This window comes from Apodemus sylvaticus, chromosome 1, assembly GCF_947179515.1.
Source record: "Apodemus sylvaticus chromosome 1, mApoSyl1.1, whole genome shotgun sequence".
NCBI lineage: Eukaryota > Metazoa > Chordata > Mammalia > Rodentia > Muridae > Apodemus > Apodemus sylvaticus.
The window spans coordinates 93,593,584-93,612,523 of NC_067472.1; the positions used below are offsets into that span (position 1 = coordinate 93,593,584).

General features: G+C 47.0%; 1 protein-coding gene across 1 annotated transcript in view; it reads right to left on the bottom strand.

Moving 5' to 3' along the window:
- Parva (parvin alpha) overlaps nt 1–1,746 on the bottom strand; it is a 151,594-nt gene extending 149,848 nt beyond the window's left edge. The window contains exon 1 of the mRNA XM_052201075.1: nt 1,543–1,746. Within this exon, the coding sequence (XP_052057035.1) occupies nt 1,543–1,678 (136 nt within the window). The 5' untranslated portion in view covers nt 1,679–1,746. The remainder of the gene's footprint in view (nt 1–1,542) is intronic.
- Nucleotides 1,747–18,940: the final 17,194 nt, after the last annotated feature.

Genomic DNA, 18,940 nt, shown 5'->3' on the forward strand with positions numbered 1-18,940 from the left:
GGGCATGATGCATGTATGTGGGTATTCTGGCACAGGTCAGAGGTCAACTTTGTGGAGTCAGCCACCAGTCTGGCATGGCAAGTGCCTTTACCCACTGAATCAGCTCAACTCAGCCATGGTAACCTCCTACTGTGCCTAACATACAGGTTAAACTTTATGATAGATGTATACAGGAAAAAGCACACCATATATCAGGCTCAGAAGAGTTCATGGTATTATTGGCTATCTGCTGGGCATCTTGGAGTAATTCCCCTAGAAATAAGGAGGAGCTGGGTAGGTATAACAGTCACTTGGGGGTGAAGTGTTCTGTAGATTCATGCCACAATCTAGGCAATCTAGGTACACTTAGCTCATGCATTTAGTTTACTAACTAAACACCAAAGTGGTTTCCATACTCCAGGAGAATAAGAACATGAGACATTTCGTAGTTTATCACCTAGACCTGCTAAAGTAATCTGAAACGACCTGGGGACTTGGGCTATAACACAGTGTTAGGTGAGAGTACTTAACTAACATCACTGAGGCCCTAAGATCAACCTCTAGTACCACAGAAAAGAACAATCAATTAACATCAAATTGGGCAGGTCTGTAATCCCACTACTTTGGAAGCTGAGGCAGGAGGACCACAAAGTCCTACGTGAGCTACACAGACCAAGCTCAAGGATAACCCGTGCAACTTGAAGTCTCAAAAGAGAAAGAACAAAACCTGCTCACGTAGTAGACCTAAACCCTCTAAATTCAATCCCAGCACTGCTCAAAAGGAAAACATTTTAAACCTTTTTTATTCACACACCTATTGCCACACTGATTTTTGAAAACCATCACTTCATTTCATACACCCAAAAGCAGCTTGTAAACTCTACCTACAGGACAAAGTATTTTACACAGAAACTATTCTGGAAACAAACAAAACAAACCAAACCGAGATTGCTGCAATTCACCGTGGTGGGAAACAGAAAAAAACAATTTTTTAAATAAAACTTGGAATGGAATGTCCAGGGTCACAGCAGGGTCACAGTCCTTAGGTATAGGGAGTTTATCTCACCACTCCCCAATCCCCCACCCCCCAACCTTGGCAGGCACGTTCTTTTCTCAGTCAGTCAACTAACTTTTTATACACATCATCAAAGTCCACACAAGCCCAGGGGGCCCGCGAAAGACCCAAGGAGGCCAGTGCCGCTGCTGTAAAAAACCTGAAGGCGCCGGGCACAACAGACCAATGAAGGCTGAGAGCGGGGAGTGACGGCGGCGCGCCCGAGAAAACTTTCCTGCAGAAACTTGGCAAATGCCAGCCCTCGGGCGCGCAGAGGGCGGGGACAGCGGCCTAGCGGAGAGCGCGCAGGGGACCGGCTGGGCCTGGACTCTGGGACAACAGCCACCCAAAGCCTGTGCTCTGCCTGTGGCCCAGCGATGACACCGACCCGGTCGGGGCCTAGGAGTCGACACGGGGACTGTGCGACGCGCGCCCCGGCACTGCCAGGGGGGTCTCCCACTCCCAGGCTCCCGGATCCCTGTAGCGCCCGCGGCCTCGGCTGTTCCTACCTTCCTTGGCTTTCTTCCTCCGGGCCAGCGTTCCTCCGAGTTTCCCCAAGAACGAGTCATCCTTCTTGCGGGACGGAGGCGACTTGGGAGTGGGAGATTTGGGGACCAAGGGCGACTTCTGTGGGGATGTGGCCATGGCGGCGGGACGCGGAGCTGGAGCTGGGCGGCCGCGGCGGGCGGCGGCGGGACTGAGGCTGCGGCTTTCCAAACGGAAGCGGAATTATTCCAGGCATTTGAGGCAGCTCGCTCGCCTTTCCCGTCCCTCGCTCCCTCCCTCGCGCCGCCCTCCGCCCTGCGAGGAGCTGCTGCGCCTGGGGCCCCCGCGCCCCGGGCTGCCCTGGCTACGAGGATGCTGCTTGCTGGGGACCATGGACATAGGGGCAAGTGCATGCTAGGGGGACGTGAGGCCTTATCTGAAGCCTGAAGCCTTCACTTCACCTCTGCTTCACACACACACACACACACACACACACACACACACACACACACACACACACATACACACACTCCAGGGAATCAGCGCTGTGACCCTATTTCCCAGCTGCTGGGGTCTCTTGCTCTACCTCCTGCTTGCATGGGTCCCGTATTGTTAGTACTCTTGTCTCACAAAAAAGTCAAGGAATCAAACTGGGCTCTGGTCCCAACAGACTTCCCGTTCAACTTCTGCATGAATCTGGGGACTTCCACTTCCCCTGTCCTCACTCAACCAAAGCTGGACAACGGCAGAGACCTAGTTTATTCTTGAAGGCATTCATGGGTATGGCATCGTAATCATAAGACTAGACTAGAGGTAGAAGGCACAACTGTGAACTCCCGTGAACGCTCATCCTAACCTATCTAGCCAAGAGCAATAGAATTAGTTCCAGACTCTCTTGGCCTGACCCTGGAGTCACACGGGGCAGTTTTAAAGATTCGTGCTAGAGCTGTTCAGGAGTCTGTATTTTTCCTGTGCTTCTTCGTCCTAAGTTGTGGCTTGGGCTTTTGTTTTTGACTATCTCTTTCCCATTGTTACAGGATACCTTGGTCACACACCAGTGGGAAGAGTTACATATTGTTTCTACAGCCCTTTCCTTGGTGGGGCAGAAACAGATATCTATGCCTCTTTCTCAGAGCACCACCGACAAACTACCTAAAATCAAGCTTGGTCACCAAAGAGTTTATCAGACTTACAGCGCCTGGGGGAGGGTCACCTCCAGGAAGGTGGGTGCCCCAAAGCAGCTGCACTACGTAAATTCCTACTCCAGCACGATGACTTCTAATTGTATAAATGAGATCCCCTTCAGCTAATCTTTAACAGACTACTACTCTAGCACCTCTGGAGACCAAATGGAATTAGGGCAGAATGATTTAGTAGGGTTACAAGAGGGAGTGGCCAGAATTAAGATGAGAATCCAATGACTGTCCCTGCTCAATCCATAAGGAGACATCAATAAGCAGGCCCCATCTCTAGGTCAGGAGCTGAGGGGGAGGGGAGGGGAGGTTGCAAGTTCTCATGTCTGCTTCGATAAAAATGGTGGTTTTCATGCTCTGAGGGGGGCACTGCACATGTGCACTACACACACTGCTGGAATCTGACTGAACACCCAACTCGGGGGGAGCAAGACCTTGAACTGAGCTTGAGAAATCAGTCCAGCAGTTGGGCACGAGGTTGCTGATCTAGTGCCCAACTAGGCAGTGGTGTCTGTTCTCAGTCAGAGGCATGCTGATGAGTGACACGCACGTTGATGAGGGGTGCATGTGTCTGAACTTCCTTCCATTGTTCTAATAAAGCCAAGAACCACCAGAAGCAACCTGGAGAGGAGAGGATTTATTTCACCTCTTAGGTTGCAGTCCATCATGGAGGGAGGTCAGGGCAGGGGTCTGGAGGCAGAGACCATGGAGAAACACTGCTTACTGGCTTGCTTCTCCTGGCTTCCTCAGTTTGCCTTATTACACAACCCAGGGCCACCTGCCCAGGGGTGGCACCACACATAGTGAGCTGGGCCCTTCCATGGCAAACATTAACCAAGAAGAGGCCTCACAGGCTTGCCTATAGGCCAATCTGTTCGGAGACTTTCTCAATTTGTGGTCTCTTCTTCTCGGATGACTAGCTTGTGTCAGGTTGACCAAAAGCTAAGCAACACAAAATGCACTCAGAGGGACATAGGGATATAGGGTCGTATCTGGGGTGTGTGTGTCTCGCACGCGTGTGCGCATGACACTCCAGGCATCCAGAAATGAATAAAGAAGCTTTCTCAAGAGGCCATGTGGGTTCAGAGGTGCTTTGGCACACCCATAATCCCAGCACTTGGAAGTGAAGGCAGGAGAAGGGGTTTAATGTCATAGCCAGTGAACCTGTTTCAAAATAAGGCGACATGATGGTTTCTGGCCTAGAGAACTCATGAAATCTTGTGTCCCTTTTGATTCCCACATGAAGTTCCTGCTAGGCCTGCTGTGCTTCCATTTGAGGAGACACTGCCTCTACAGCCTTCTGGGAACTGTCTGCCATTGTGTGGTCTAACCTATACACTGCCATTGTGTGGTCTAACCCATACACTGCCATTGTGTGGTCTAACCCATACACTGACAAGCAGCAGTTCCTGAGAACAAAAGTCTAACCAACATGATGAACCACAGGTCCCACCTAAGCATGGGTTCACTTATGTCTGCTCAGTGGTGGCGCACACCTTTAATCCCAGCACTTGGGAGGCAGATTTATGAGTTCGAGGCCAACCTGGTCTACAGAGTGAGTTCCAGGATAGCCAGGGCTACACAGAGAAGCCCTGTCTCAAAAAACAAAAACAAACAAACAAACAAACAAAAAATAGGTTTAAAAATTAAAAAAAGTTGCCATTTCACCTTTTCAGAACACAATAATTTTCCTGATGCCTCTTACCAAACAGAAGAGATGTTGTAGGGTTGGAGGGGTAGCTCAGTGGTTAAGAGCACTGACTGCTCTTCCAGAGGTCCTGAGCTCAATTCCCAACAATCACATGATGGCTCACAACCATCTGTAATGGGATCCCATGTCCTGTTTTGAAGACAGCTACAGTGTACTCACATATATAAAATAAGTATATGGATAGATATATCTTTAAAAAAAAAAAAAGAAGAGATGTGTCTATTAGCCTGGAATGATTTCTACACACACACACACACACACACACACACCCTCAAGTGATAGTGAGGCCACTGTGAAGTTGTACTTTGATTATATCGCTAACCCTCTTGACCAGGATCTCAAATACAAGAAGACGGCTTCCAAAACTGCAGCACTGTAGGCTTTGATTTTAGCGTTAGATCCATGTAGCTCAATTCTGACTCTCCATTTCTTGATGGACTAGAACAGGGATTCTTGAGTCTGATGAGGGAGTGGGAGTAGCTGCAATATCCTACAAGTTTGTTGTGAATATTAGTCAATACCATCTCCAGAGATTCTGACTCAATTAATGTGAGGTGAAACCAAAGAGGCCAGCCTGGTTAAAAGCTCATGTCAGGCGATGTTAATATAAGTGGCCCACATGTTGGTGTTGGGTATGTAAAGCTACTTCTGGCTCTTACATCCTGCAAGTCTCTTACAAATTACTGATAACTTTGTGTGCGGGGAAGATCCCCTAAACATAGCATCCTCAAGGTTGCCCATTTTTAAGTTGCCCACATATGCACTTATCTATATACAACCCTCTTGGAAAATTGTGTGGGTTTCTTTATACTTTGAAGTCACTTAGCAAAGCTAAAGAAAAGGCCAGTCTTGTTGGTGAAATGTTACCTCCCAGAACATCAGACCAGCTCTGCAGCTAACAGAGCTGAGCTTACACGCTGATGAGAGGGCTCTTCCTTGGCAGAGTAGGATACAATATGGGTGTTGATAAGGTTTCTGAATCTGGATGGAGGCAGACCTCTCAGTGTGGAGGAATGTGTGTGTATAAATTTGGCTAAGGATCATGATAGAGCATCTAGAATGGGTGAGGCTTTGGCAACCTGGAAAGTAAATAGTCCGCTGCCACCCCTACCAGCAGAGGTTCTCTGCTTTGTCACTCAACTTTGTTCTCCTGAAGATGGTGTCTGACTGAACCTGGAGCACATGACCACACTCAGCTTTAGGAAAGAAAACGTTGTGATATTTTCCCTACATGCATGTATACATGTATGTATGAATGCCTGCACGAATGCATGCATGTATACATGCATGTATACATGTATGTAACATGTATGTAACATGTATGTATGTATTATGTATACTATTGTGCATGCCCGGTGACCCTGGAGTCCAGAAGAGGGCGTTGGAACTAGTTATAGACAGTTGTAAGCTGTTATGCAGGTGCTGGGAATCAAACCCAGGTCTTCTGGAAAATTAGCCAAACTCTTAACTGCTGAATCATCTCTCTTGCCTCAGAGTCCCAGATTTTTATGTGGGTGCTGCTTTGAACTCAGGTCCTCACACTTAGGCACTTTTAACTACAAAGCTATCTCCTTAGCCTGGTTAACTTTTTAAATGAAGTCATGGTCCTCTGTGCTCTATAGGGGTCTTTTCTGTGGGTCTGGTCTCTAGGTCTCTGAGTGGCTCATATCACTCAAAGATCCACAGGCCCTAAACTGTCACTAGGCTTTTTAGAGTGGAGGTTATATTTCTTGCCTTGTGCTTCTCCCCGCTGTGCTCTGTCCAGTCCTGTCCTTTTCCTTCAACAGCCCCGACATTCAACTGTTGGGGTTCATGTAGTGGTTGGTAAGAGGACTTGGGTTAGGATCACTATTCTGCAGCAAGACATCTGTGGATGTATTGTGAAGTTCCTGAATCTTTCTATGACCCCATTTTCTCATCATAAAATCAATCCAGCCAGCTGTAGCGGTGCACACCTATAATCCAAGATTGGAGAGGAGAAGGAAGAATTCTGGATTGCAAGTTTACAGGGACTTACAGGAATAGTGGGAAATCCCAGAGGTGTGAAACTGAAGGTAGCATGGTCCCTAGGGCATCTAGCACTTTCAGGAAGACAGCTGAGAAGTGGCTACCCTCCCAAAAATAAGTAGAGGAAAGCAATGCCGTCAACTTTTTTTTTTCCTTTTTCCTTTTTTTTTTGGCTTTTATATTTCTGATCATCCCAGATGGAAAGATGATGCAAAGAAAGATGAGGAATAAGGGGTTTTAGTCATACTCCCTCTTCCCAAGGTCCAGGGAACGTCAAAGTACCAGTCAGGGGTCTGAGAGAGCTAAAGCCAGTTGTTCTGGATGTGATTGAGCTGTGCTGCACTCATGAGCTCACAACAGCTTGCCTGCCTGAGCAGGACCTACAAGGCAAGCAGTCAGTCCTCCAGCTCGAAGGGGGAGGCGTCATAAGCCCGCACCCCTAGCTGAGGAACTACTGAAAGTGGATAGTTACTGAGAAGAGATAGTTTTCTTCAGGGCTGTGGCCCCTGACAGTTCACCCGTAGCCTGGTGGATGCCCCACACCCATGCATATCCATGTAGAATTAACTTGACTCAATGAGTTTTAAAGAGAGGACATGAAGTTGAAAGACACAGAGGAGTCCAGAAGGCATTGAATGAGTTTGCTAAGTAGACATGATCAGAATATATTGTAAACTTACATGAAATTCTCAAAGAAGAATTTTAAAACAATTTCTAGGAGCCAGGGAGATGGCTCAGTAAGTAAGAGTGCTTGCTATTTAAGTGTGAGGATCTGAGTTCAAATCCCCAGCACCCACATAAAAGGTAGGGAATGGCTATGCACTGGGGCTGAAGGAAGCTTTGGACAACATGCTGACCAGCCAGCCTAGCCAATGGCCCAAGCTTCCACCTCATTAAGAGACCCTGTCTCAAGGTGGTTGAGTGGATAATGATAGAGGTAGATACACAGGTATCCAAATTTACATACATACATACATACACACGCACACACATACACACACACACAAACACACACAGAGAGAGAGAGAGAGAGAGACAGACAGACAGACATACTCAGCATGAAAACATAGAGCTTTATATGGTGACATTTACCTGGAAAGGGACAGTCAGTTTTCAGGCTGTGACCCTGACAGTTTGGTTATACCCCAGTGGATGTCCACACCCATGTAGGTAGAACTAACTTGACCCAGTGAGCTACAAAGAGAGGACATGAAGTTGGAAGGAGACATGGATGAGTCTGGGAGGAGTTCAGTGGGTTTGTTGCATTTCAACACTCCAGAAGTAGAGCAGGAGATAACCACAGGTTTGAGGGAAACCTGGAATATATAGCAAGTTCCAGGCTTACCAGCAATATATAGCGAGACCATTTCTCTCAAAAAAATAAAAGTGGGTTTTTAGATAATATCTTAGTCAGGATTTGTGTTGTTGCACAAAACATCATGACCAAGAAGCAAGTTGGGGAGGAAAGGGTTTATTCATCTTACATTTCCACATTGGTGTTCATTACCAAAGGAAGTCAGGCCTGAAATTCACACAGGGCAGGAACCTGGAGGCAGGAGCTGTTGCAGAGGCCATGGAGGGGTGCTGCTTACTGCATTACTTCTCCTGGCTTGCTCAGTGTTTCCTTTGAACCCAGAACCACCAGCCCAGGGATAGCACCACTCAAAATGGGACTCCCCCAAATCTTGATCAGTAATGCCTTACAGCTGGATCTCATGGAGGCATTTTCTCAAGGGAGGCTCCTTTTTCTATGATGACTCCAGCTTGTATCAAGTTGACACACAAAATCAGCCAATACAGATGGCTTAGAGGGTAAAGGCAATTGCTGCCAAAGCTGATGAACTTACCTTTGTTCAGTCCTCGGCCTCCACATAGTAGAAGGTCCTTTGTTCTCCACACATGCATCAGGAGGCTTGTACCCATCCACCTACCCTCACAATAATTAAAATTTAAAATATAGTAATTAAATAAAAAGAAAAGAGTAAGCTATGAACATGTCTGAAAACATACTAACTACACAAAATAACAAGAAGTCTTTTTAGGGTTCATAATGTTTAAAGTATTTAAATCAAATTAAAATATACAATAGAAGCCTTCCCACTGCAAGGTGAGTAAACACTGTGGGATGTCTTCTGGTCCAGCCACTCCACCTTGTGAAGAAGTAAAAGACACTAGACACTTGACATTGGAGTTTGACAAATAGAGGATCACGCAGCATTGGAGAACACTTGAAAGGTAACTAAGGTATTAAGATAATGGAGAGAAAGTTGGCACCTCGGAGCTCAATTCAGACACTTCATAAACTGTGTGTGTAATCTCTTCTTGTCATGTAGCCTCCATCTTTACTTTGTTTTACATTTTTACAGTGTTTTCCTTTGATTTTACCATGTGCCTTTAAAAAAGATCACATTCCTTCAGTAAGGATGGAGGCTAGCTAACCATCTCAAAAGAGATTATAATGAAACTCAAAAGGCTTATGCCAGAGGAAGTTTTCCCTATAAGAGGATGTTATAGATTGGACAGTGTGGGCCCTTACTTGGAAACAGGATTCCAAGTGGCACCTTACTTGGAAACAGGATTATTGAAGACACATTTGGAATAACCTCAAACTCTTTATGAACTCTAAAGTACTAGTGGTGGTCTTTGAAGGCCATTCTGTCAGTGAGCATGTCCCCTTAAGTATGGTGGCTAACCAGTTCATGAAGGCCGGTATGTTCAGGATATGAGGAACATCTGGGCACAAGAAAGCACAGAAGGGGCATGATAGGAAGGAGGCCAAGAGCCAAGGAGTGCCTGGCAGGGGCACAGGAAGATCCTGACTTAGAATCTTAGGCACCCTGGCTCAATATACACCTCGGTTTTGGACTTCCAGCCTCTATACCCAAGGAAAGTTGATTTCCATTGCTCTAAGCCAGTCATATCTTGGTCCTTTGTGTTAGCAATCTCAGGAAGCTAATACACACCTAAGAGTCACGTGACTGTAGACTGGGTTGAGAATTTCACAAGCGTTCCAGGTCTTAATCTGTGACCAAAATCGGTAACATGGGAAGGGGCCAGAGGAGCCTGCCAGAGTATTTTGGAAACCTCTTTGATCACGGGTGGGGAAGTGTGCTTTCAGAACGGAAGCCATTGTGTGATATGAAAGACTCTGGAAAGCATGTTGTGGGGCAGGGACTCAGTTTTTACATAAGGGACCATCAACACATCTTCCTTAGGGACCCTGGGGTCTTAGCAGGGGCATTTGAAGGCCAGGCCACTGGAAATTTCTGAAGCATAATGGGTACCTGCAAGGAGTCATGGAGTGGCCTGGCCTAGCTTCCTAGAGAGGTGTGTGTCATAGGTTAGAGTCCACAGCTCCTGAGGCACTGTGTGCCTTTCACTCGGTTCCTGAGGAACCAAGGCACTCCCTCAGGCAGTGAGGCACACGGGCAGCTCTGTGTTTCTCAGTATGTTTCTTTAGAAGTCAAGGAAGCATGGAAACTTGACAGGACAATTGGTCTCCGACATTATTCTTGTGTATCCTGTATAGATTTCAAACTTCATTCTAGCATTCTAGCAAACAACAACTGTATTGATCCTGGAAATTGTCACTATATTCTGTTTCTGATAAGGGTATAAAAGTCTAATTGCTCTCAATAAAATTGTCACAGCCTTAGTCTTGCTGTGATCGCTTCCATCCAGAGCCTGGTTTAATTTTTCTACAGCCATATCAGGTAAGCCTAGCCCAGTAAGTGCAGGCATATACAGGTACCTAATCCAGGAAGACCAATGTCCTTTTGAGAAAAGAAATGTCTGAACACCAGAATATTCTGAAGTTGTTGGGTGGTTATAAAACACTTTGTTGTGCATACTCAAGGATTCTAGGATTGTTGGGCTGGCGTTTGAAGGCCAGTTTGCCAGTGAGTATAGGAAGCATGCAGCAAGAGACCTCAAACACATTTGGGAACATGGTAGACTGATGGTGGGATTATCTTGTTTTGTTTTCCAAGACAGGGTCTCACTGTGTAGTCCTGAATAGCCTAGAACTCACTATGTAAACCTATTCTCCTCCAACTCACAGAAATCCACTTGCCTCTGCCTTCCAAGTGCTGGGATTGGAGGCGTACAGCATTGGAGCTGGAAATGTGGCTCAGCCCTTAAGAGCACTGGCTGCTCTTCCAGAGGTCCTGAGTTCAATTCCCAGTAACCACATGCTGGCTCATTACCATCTACAATGGGATCTGATGTCCTTTTTTGACATGCAGGTGTACATGCAGATAGAGCACTCATATATTAAATAAATAAATCTTTATTTTAAGAAATAGGTGTACAGCACCACACCCTGCCATAGATAGGATGCCTTAGAGAGTTACACAGATGAGCTTTGGAAGATTGAGGCTCCGGGTTCTTGAAACATGTAGTGCACTTAGCTGTCCTTCAGGAATCTCACAACACAATGAGCTTCAGACAGACAAACAGAGGAGATCTTTTTCACTAGAGTACAATAGCCAACTCTCAGCTACAGAGACAAATCTCTAAAATCAGTAGCTAAGACAAAAGTCACCCAGCAGATGACCAGAGAACAGCCTAAGAACAGCAGCAACTGCTGCACTGGAGTGTGTGTGTGTGTGTGGTGGGGTGTGTGTGTGTGTGTGTGTACACCTGTTTACAAATGTGTAATTGCCAAACTGAGTATATGTTGTAGAACATGTCCTCCAAGTAAAACAGTTGCCATCTTCAGATCAGGTCCTTCCAAGAACCCATCACAACCGGGCCTGTAGACTGTTGGCATTCCCTCCACCTGGGAGGGGTGGGGGCTGTCATGGGACCCTCACCAGCCACTCTTCTCAGCCATTTGCAATTTTGTTTAGTGGCTCACAGCCTCTGGGTCTGGGGAGGTGCTAGAGTGTAGAGGCTAGGAAAGGTTAATGGGAAGGGGCTTTCTCTCTGCAGCTATGGGAAGCCACCGTCCATCCTGCGTGCAGACTTTACAGTGTGGTTGCTTTGAGTCGCCCCTAGTCCTGTTCTCTAAAGTCCAATGAACTCAGTGGTTTCCCAAGTGAACTTTGGTGGAATAATACTCTGGTCTGTCCTTGTTTACATCTCCCCGGGAAGAAAAATCTTACCACAGTTCACATGCACGTGTGCACTGGCTGTGTGGAGGCCGGAGAGCAATGTAGTCCACTTTGTTGTTGTTGTTGTTGTTGTTGTTGTTGTTGTTGTGTTTGAGACAGTGACTCTCATTGGTCTGGAGTTGTCAATTTGGCTAGGCTGGCTGGCCAGAGAGTTCCAGGGACTTACCTGTCCCTACCTCCCAGTGCTGGGATTCAACCACAGGCACCAAGCTTTTGAGGACAAGAAGCAAGCAGGGGTGGGTCACTGTCAGGCCAGTGTGGTAAACACGGAGCCTGGGGGACATTGTGATATTGTCAGCATGTGTTCTGTCACAGGCCACTGAACCTGTCTTTTTGGTTTGTTGTTTAATAGGGTCTCACTGTGGTTTATCCGTTATCCCCTCTCCTCTGCCCCTTCCCAGGTCAGTGTGACTGGGAACCAGGATTTCTCTGCTATGATAGTAACTGCTTTCTTCCACACCCCATCTCCAGACTTGTGTGGCCAGCAAGAAAAAAGAGTGTCTGTACTAGGATTTGCTGGAGAGATGCTAAAGCTACTGAGGGCAGGGACATTTCCTCTCATGGAAGAAAACTGGGAGGAGTGAGATGGAATTGTGGGAAAACCCTGATGTGTAGGCTCAAAGCACTGCTGGCTGTAGGGCAAGGAAGGGGCTGGAGGCCTGGCCATCAGAGACCAGGCCAGGGAGATGGCCAGAGAGCAGTTCATCGCAAAACATTATTCAGGGGACAGTTTGGGAAGGAGTGTACCACCTGACCTGGCACCTGCCTATGTCTCACCCACAGAAAACTGTCCCTTTTGACCTTAGGCTCTCTGGGACCCTTTCTGGCTCTGCTGTTGGGACTGAGACTCTGAATCCAATTACGAAGTTAAATGCTTGTCATTCTCATTTTTAAATTTTTCATTGATTTATTTATTTTTAAAGATTTATTTATTTTTTTATTTATATGAGTACACTGCAGCTGCCTTCTGACACACACTAGAAGAGGGCATCAGATCCCGTTATAGATTGTTGTGAGCCACCGTGTGGTTGCTGGGAATTGAACTCAGGACCTCTGGAAGAGTGGTCAGTGCTCTTAACTGCTGAGCCATCTCTCCAGCCCGATTTATTTATGTTTTGTGTATGTGAGTGTTTTCGAACATGTATGTCTATGTACCATGTGCATGCCAGGTACCCATGGAGGCCAGAAGAGGCCCTCAAACTCCCTAGAACTGGAGATACAGATGGTTATGAGCCACCATATGGGTGCTGAGAACCCAGATCCTCTGCTCCTCTGCAAAAGTAGCAAGTGTCCTTAACCTCTGAGCTCTTTCTCCAGCCCTGCCATTCCCCTTTAAAAACTGATGCTATATACAGCAGGAACCCTTGAAGGGGCAGGTGGGGGGACCATCTCTGTGTCACAGATGAAGACAGCAAAGACACACCCAGTTTCTGGGCCATGCTGTGAGTATCACTGAGCTGGAATTAAGAGTCCTAACCTAGCCATCTCTCCCTTGGGCACTGTGCTTAGAACAGATATACTTTTTGAGTATATAAAGCTGGATTGTTTCAAAATTATTTTTCTAAGGTCTTGTTTATACTCACATGCATGCCAGAGCTACACACACATATATCTGTACACACATCAAATTACTGTGGACATACTGTCTATCCTTCTACGATGGGGAAGGAACTGAAGTCATGAGCTACCACTGCCCAGCATAAGGCTGTTGGCTCTGGTGTCACACAGGACCAAGAGGGCTTCTCCAATGTCTAATATCCTCTCTTCTGGAATATCTTGGCCCTCTACACAGTCCCTTAAAAGCCTGTAGGAGCTACCTCTCCTGGCCCCCAAACCCCAAATCCTCTCTCAGTTCCTCTGCTTTCCCATCCCTTTGTGCTCTTTAGCTCCAGGATAGGATCCTTTCTTTAGAATGTATGCATTTATCATTGTATTGCTTGGGAGGAGGACATTCACTCGGGGATGCCACTGTGTCTTCCTCTAAAGCTGTCAGCCTCATTCCCTTGAGACAGGATCTGCCACTGAATGTGAACCAGCTTCTATCCCACAAGTGCTGCTGTGCCTGGCTTTGGCATGGATCCTGGGAATACAAACCCAGGTCTGTCTTCACGCCTGCACAGCCAGCACCCAGGTCTTCACACCTGCACAGCCAGCACCCAGGTCTTCAGGCCTGCACAGCCAGCACCCAGGTCTTCAGGCCTGCACAGCCAGCACCCAGGTCTTCAGGCCTGCACAGCCAGCACCCAGGTCGGTCTTCACACCTGCACAGCCAGCACCCAGGTCTGTCTTCACGCTTGTATAGCCAGCACCCAGGTCTTCACACCTGCACAGCCAGCACCCAGGTCTTCAGGCCTGCACAGCCAGCACCCAGGTCTTCACGCCTGCACAGCCAGCACCCAGGTCTTCAGGCCTGCACAGCCAGCACCCAGGTCTTCACGCCTGCACAGCCAGCACCCAGGTCTTCAGGCCTGCACAGCCAGCACCCAGGTCTTCAGGCCTGCACAGCCAGCACCCAGGTCTTCAGGCCTGCACAGCCAGCACCCAGGTCTTCACACCTGCACAGCCAGCACCCTTGCCCACTGAGCCACCCCTTCAGCACCCCTCTCATTCCACAGACTTTTGTATCCAGGCTGGCCTGGAACTCATCTTATGGCTGAGCCTTACCCTGAGCTCCTGATCCTCTTGTTTCCACATCCCGGGCATTGGGACCTCAGGTTGGTCCAGGTTAGGGCTGGGGTATGATTACATGCCGCCTGCATCTTAAGCTAGGTTCATAGCTCCATCATCGTGTGAGATAAACAAGAGTCATCTCCCTAGCCTAAGGGAGGGACATAGTAACATGACGTTTGCCTCTACAAAGTTCATGCTACAGAGTAGCACAGTTCAATTGCAAACAAACAAAACAACAGCAATGAATAATATAGCATCATATTTTAAGTGAGTTCATGGTTTATGTAGTATCCCAAGGAGTGAGCATGCTGGACTGAGGGAAGCATAAAACACTGGGTCCAAGTGGCAGCTTGCTGTGTCCCCAGATTTGTGTTGTTTGTGAAGGTTGGTGATGGATTCCCATCCAAACCAGGGAAAGCGCAGGTAACAAGAGGTGGGAGGCAGGACAGGGGTGCAGAATGGGGCTGTGTGGTCTGGAGGTCTAGGCCCCAGACTCCTGAGGCCACAGCTGGGTTGAGGTGTTTAGGCCTGAACAATGACAATGAGTTGAACACCTGAGCCTTTTTGTGTCTCAGGCTCTTCCTCTGAAAATTCAGTCAGTGTTTACCTTAAGTACTGCATTTTTCAGGAATGGACAGGATAAAACCACAGGTAGAGCTTATAGTACCCAACAGGTAGGACAAGCTGACTGTGATGGCTGAGTGACTGGCTGTCATGACAGTGGGGGTGGGTCCAGGGGCTCCCCTGGGGAGCTGCTGTGTTGCCATGGCTTTTGTTTTTCTTTCTCTCTCCCTGCTCCACTTTCTTCTCCTCCCACTACTCCCCTCTTCTGCAAAAATGAACTGGGAGAGGGCGTGAGCCCGACTACCCAGCCTGCCCCTGAAGGCTCAGGATGCTAGTTCAGGATCTGTAGCTAACAAGTACCGAAAGGCAGAGTCTGTCTGTGACCATTGAGAAGGCAGCTGAGTCCCCATAGATTCCCAAGCAACGCCAGCTAAGCTCTTCCAAGCACTGATGACTGTGCGCTTTTGCCTCTGACAGCCAATGGGAAAAGCAAATCCTTTCAAATGGTGGATCAGACAAAAGCTTTCCCAAGATGCAGGGGGTTGAGGGGAACTGGGAGTGTCCCCAGGACTGGCCGGTCGGTAGGTTTTCTGCTGTGGCCATTCAGGTGCAGTTTAACTGATATTTTATACCTTTACATGTGCTGAGGTGAAAAATGGAGGCAAAACACATTTGATCCTCAAAGACTGAGGAAGGAAGCAGCCAGCTCTGTGCAGAAGGGTGTGTCCCTGGTGAATAAGGGAAATTCAAAACTAGCCTTTCCTAGGCAAGAAGATGAGTGGACCAGGCAGGCTGGGTAAGGATAGCCTCACCCCTCCTTACAACGGCATTAAAAATAGCTTTCTTTGTTGTGAGAACACACCTGAGCCGAGCTCCCTCCCAATCTCCCACTGGAATCCAACCGGAGGCCCAGCAGGTAAATCCCTCCAGGTGCCTAGTGTAATGAGAGGTCCCACGCTAATTCCCAGACTCCCTCATGAAATCAGGGCTTTGTCCAGGCTCTTTCAACGAGAAGAAAGAGATGAAATGAACGCTGTCCTCAGAGGGGCTGGGCAAGTCCACATGAATATGTTTTGATTCCTGAGACACAAAACCATTTATCGGAGGGTTCATTTAGGTATTTAGAGCCGTGCACATATAACACGTTTCCATCAACATGAATAGCCACCAATTGTCGCAGCAGATTAACCGTTTACAAGCATGTCAGCATTGAGGTGAGATGATCAAGAGCAGGTGAAACCGGAGACTCTGCCCCACGTGAAACTTCTGCGAACAATCAGTCCCCATAGTGCATCTGCCCCTCACTCAGTCACCCACCAATCTCTCCATCTGAGCGGGCGGCGGGGTAGAGCCAGCTGTCCCCTGCCACCTCTGCCCTGCTGAGGTGATTTCTCTGATCAGCCACCTGGGTGGGGCAAGCTGACACTTTCAGTTTGGAAGGAGAAGCCTATCAGTCTGACGCTCCGGAAGAGAGACATCTCTGAATTGTTGTTTGCCTCCCCCAAATGCGGAAAACATCAACTGCATCACAGCTCATCAGAGCTGGCACTGCCTGCCCCTTCCTTTCTCAGTGGTAATTAACATGCTGGAGCTCAGCATCGACTGATTCCAAGCAGCCCGATGCTGCCAACAAGGAAGTCTGAAGAAAACGCCACAACCTGATAGAGTTTTTCACAGCTTTAGTAACATGAGTTTATTTTTATTTCCAGACTACAGTAGTCGGGGAGAAAAGTCCTTATACTGAAGTCAGTAGAGGCAATTTTTTTAAAAAAAATTTATTTCTTTATGCCTTTCCTTGGGGATGGCAGTGTTTTCTGACCTGTGTATCTCTGGAGATGGAAAAGGCAGAAAGCCTCGTTTCTGTAGCCTAGCATCCAGCACCCCACCGGCATTCAGAGAATGTTGAATAAGTAGATCAATAGGTGGACTGGACGGCTGGGAAGACCACACTGAAGCACAAGTCTTGATGCGGCTTGGGTAGAATTCTGAGCTTGTGACGACTATCAGAACCTGTCTGGCTTGACTTTGAAGCTGTGAAATACGACCCAAGGCTGGAGCGTGATGTCAGTTCTTCTGAATTTCTACCTTACAACTCTTCTGGAGCACAGAATCCTTTCACAGTCCTGCTTTGTGGCACATGCGCATGCACACAATACAACACAACAACAACAAAAAAATAAAAACAAATCTCTTCAAGATGTACCCTGTACATTTTGAGGGTCTAGAACATTCTCTACTGAAAAGAGGCAACTCCCCTTATTAAATAGCTCAGCAGCCACTGTGTAATAACCCAACAACGGGATCAAAAATCACCCTCTTCTGGCTATCTTGAGATCATCCCTTTTATAACTAGTTAAATGTGCCAGTTCTTTTTCACAGGGACAATATAGGAACCATAAACTTAAACATCCTCTGTTAAATATCTACAGCCATCAGGCAGCACACTTTCATCTAATTGGGGGAATGGAAACTATATACACCTTTTCCAGAATGACTCATCCCATGCCAAGCAGTGGTGGTGCACACCTTTAATCCCAGTACTTGGGAGGCAGAGACAGGCAGATTTCTGAGTTCTGACCAGTTTGGTCTACAGAGTGAGTTCCTGGACAGCCAGGGCTACACAGAGAAACCCTGTCTCAAAAAACAAAACAAAACAAAAACAGAATGATTCATCCCTGTGCGTTCAATATTCTTCTCAATGACTAGGAACTGAAAAAAAAATTTTGAGACAAGGTCTATGTAGCCCAGGCTGACATGGAACTCATGTAAATCAGGCTGTCCTTGAGAATCCATCTGTCTCTGCCTCCTGAGTGCTGGGATCAAAGGTATGTGCCACCAGGCCAAAAAATATTATTTTAATGATCTCTATATATGTTTATTACTTTGCAAATCACTGCCTCAAATATTGAGGCATAATTTAGCTTACATGGTCTATCTTTGTTTTGAAAGGTCCTCTCCAAATGATAGCCTAGGAGAATCAGAGTGATGGGAAATTATACCACCCATGCCTGCTAAACACGAAAATAAAAATAACTAGCCAGAAGTGTCAGGTTTTGTAGGTAAGTAGATAGATAAGAAAATGCTACCAGTGTCCTCAAAGTAGAATCAAATGCACTAGAAGATTCAATTCTAGAAAATAAAAATAAAAAGGGGAAAAAGAAAGAGAAAGGAATAAGGGAACCACGGGCCTTTAGTGTCCCATAGATGGGTGTACATAACTACTCCTCAAAACACTGGGTACCTGGGGTCAGACAAGATCTATATGCATCTAGATCTGGCCTGTCCCCAGCCAGGCTGACCCTACAGACAGCATTTCAGATGAAGACGGTTAATAGGTCGACCTAGATTGAGAAAAAGATCTGGTCACCATTTACAGCCAACAGCTACCAAGCACGGATGAACCATTTAAACAGTCATGGAAGTGAGTGGCCAGAGCCCTCTAGCCTCAACTCTGGAAGCTTAAATCTTCTAAGGATTCCATAAAGGGAGATCAGTCAAATATTTTAAAGCATATATCACCACTCTAAATCTTGCCGTCTTTCATCCTTGTCCGAATGCTCAAGCAAGCCCAGCGTGTGCTCAACGCATCCGCAACTGTGTTCTGCACATTTTAAATCTCCATCTCTGACTCTCTGTCTCTCTGCCTCTATCTTTGTTTGTCTTTCTCTCTCTCTGTCTTTCTCACTCACACACACACACACACACACACACACACACACACACACACACACACGGTTCAATTTGGAGTTAGATAAATGGAGGCACCCCTGCCTGCGCTGGAAATCAGAAGTGGTGTGTCCTTGCCTCACAGGGATCGTGCACACTTAAGATGAGTACAGGTGAGCACGGCGAAGCCCCTTCCCCTGGTGCTTTGTTTGTTTTCAGTAGACATGTCATGTTTTAGCAACAAGTGAAAGCTTCCTCTCTCACCACCCCCTCACTTAAAAAGCACTCCAAGGCCATTCATTCCCTAAAAGCACTTATTATGGTCCAGCATTGGAAGCAGGGCACTGTGGGAACAGCAGACTTCTCTGAGACAGCGGATTTGGTGAAAACCAAGAACCCTGTTGGCATGAATTTTAAGTTTTATTTCCTTTTTTTCTTTTTCAAAAAAAAATTAAATTAAGGCTCAAATGTTTTTGTTCAACCTCCATTGCTTATG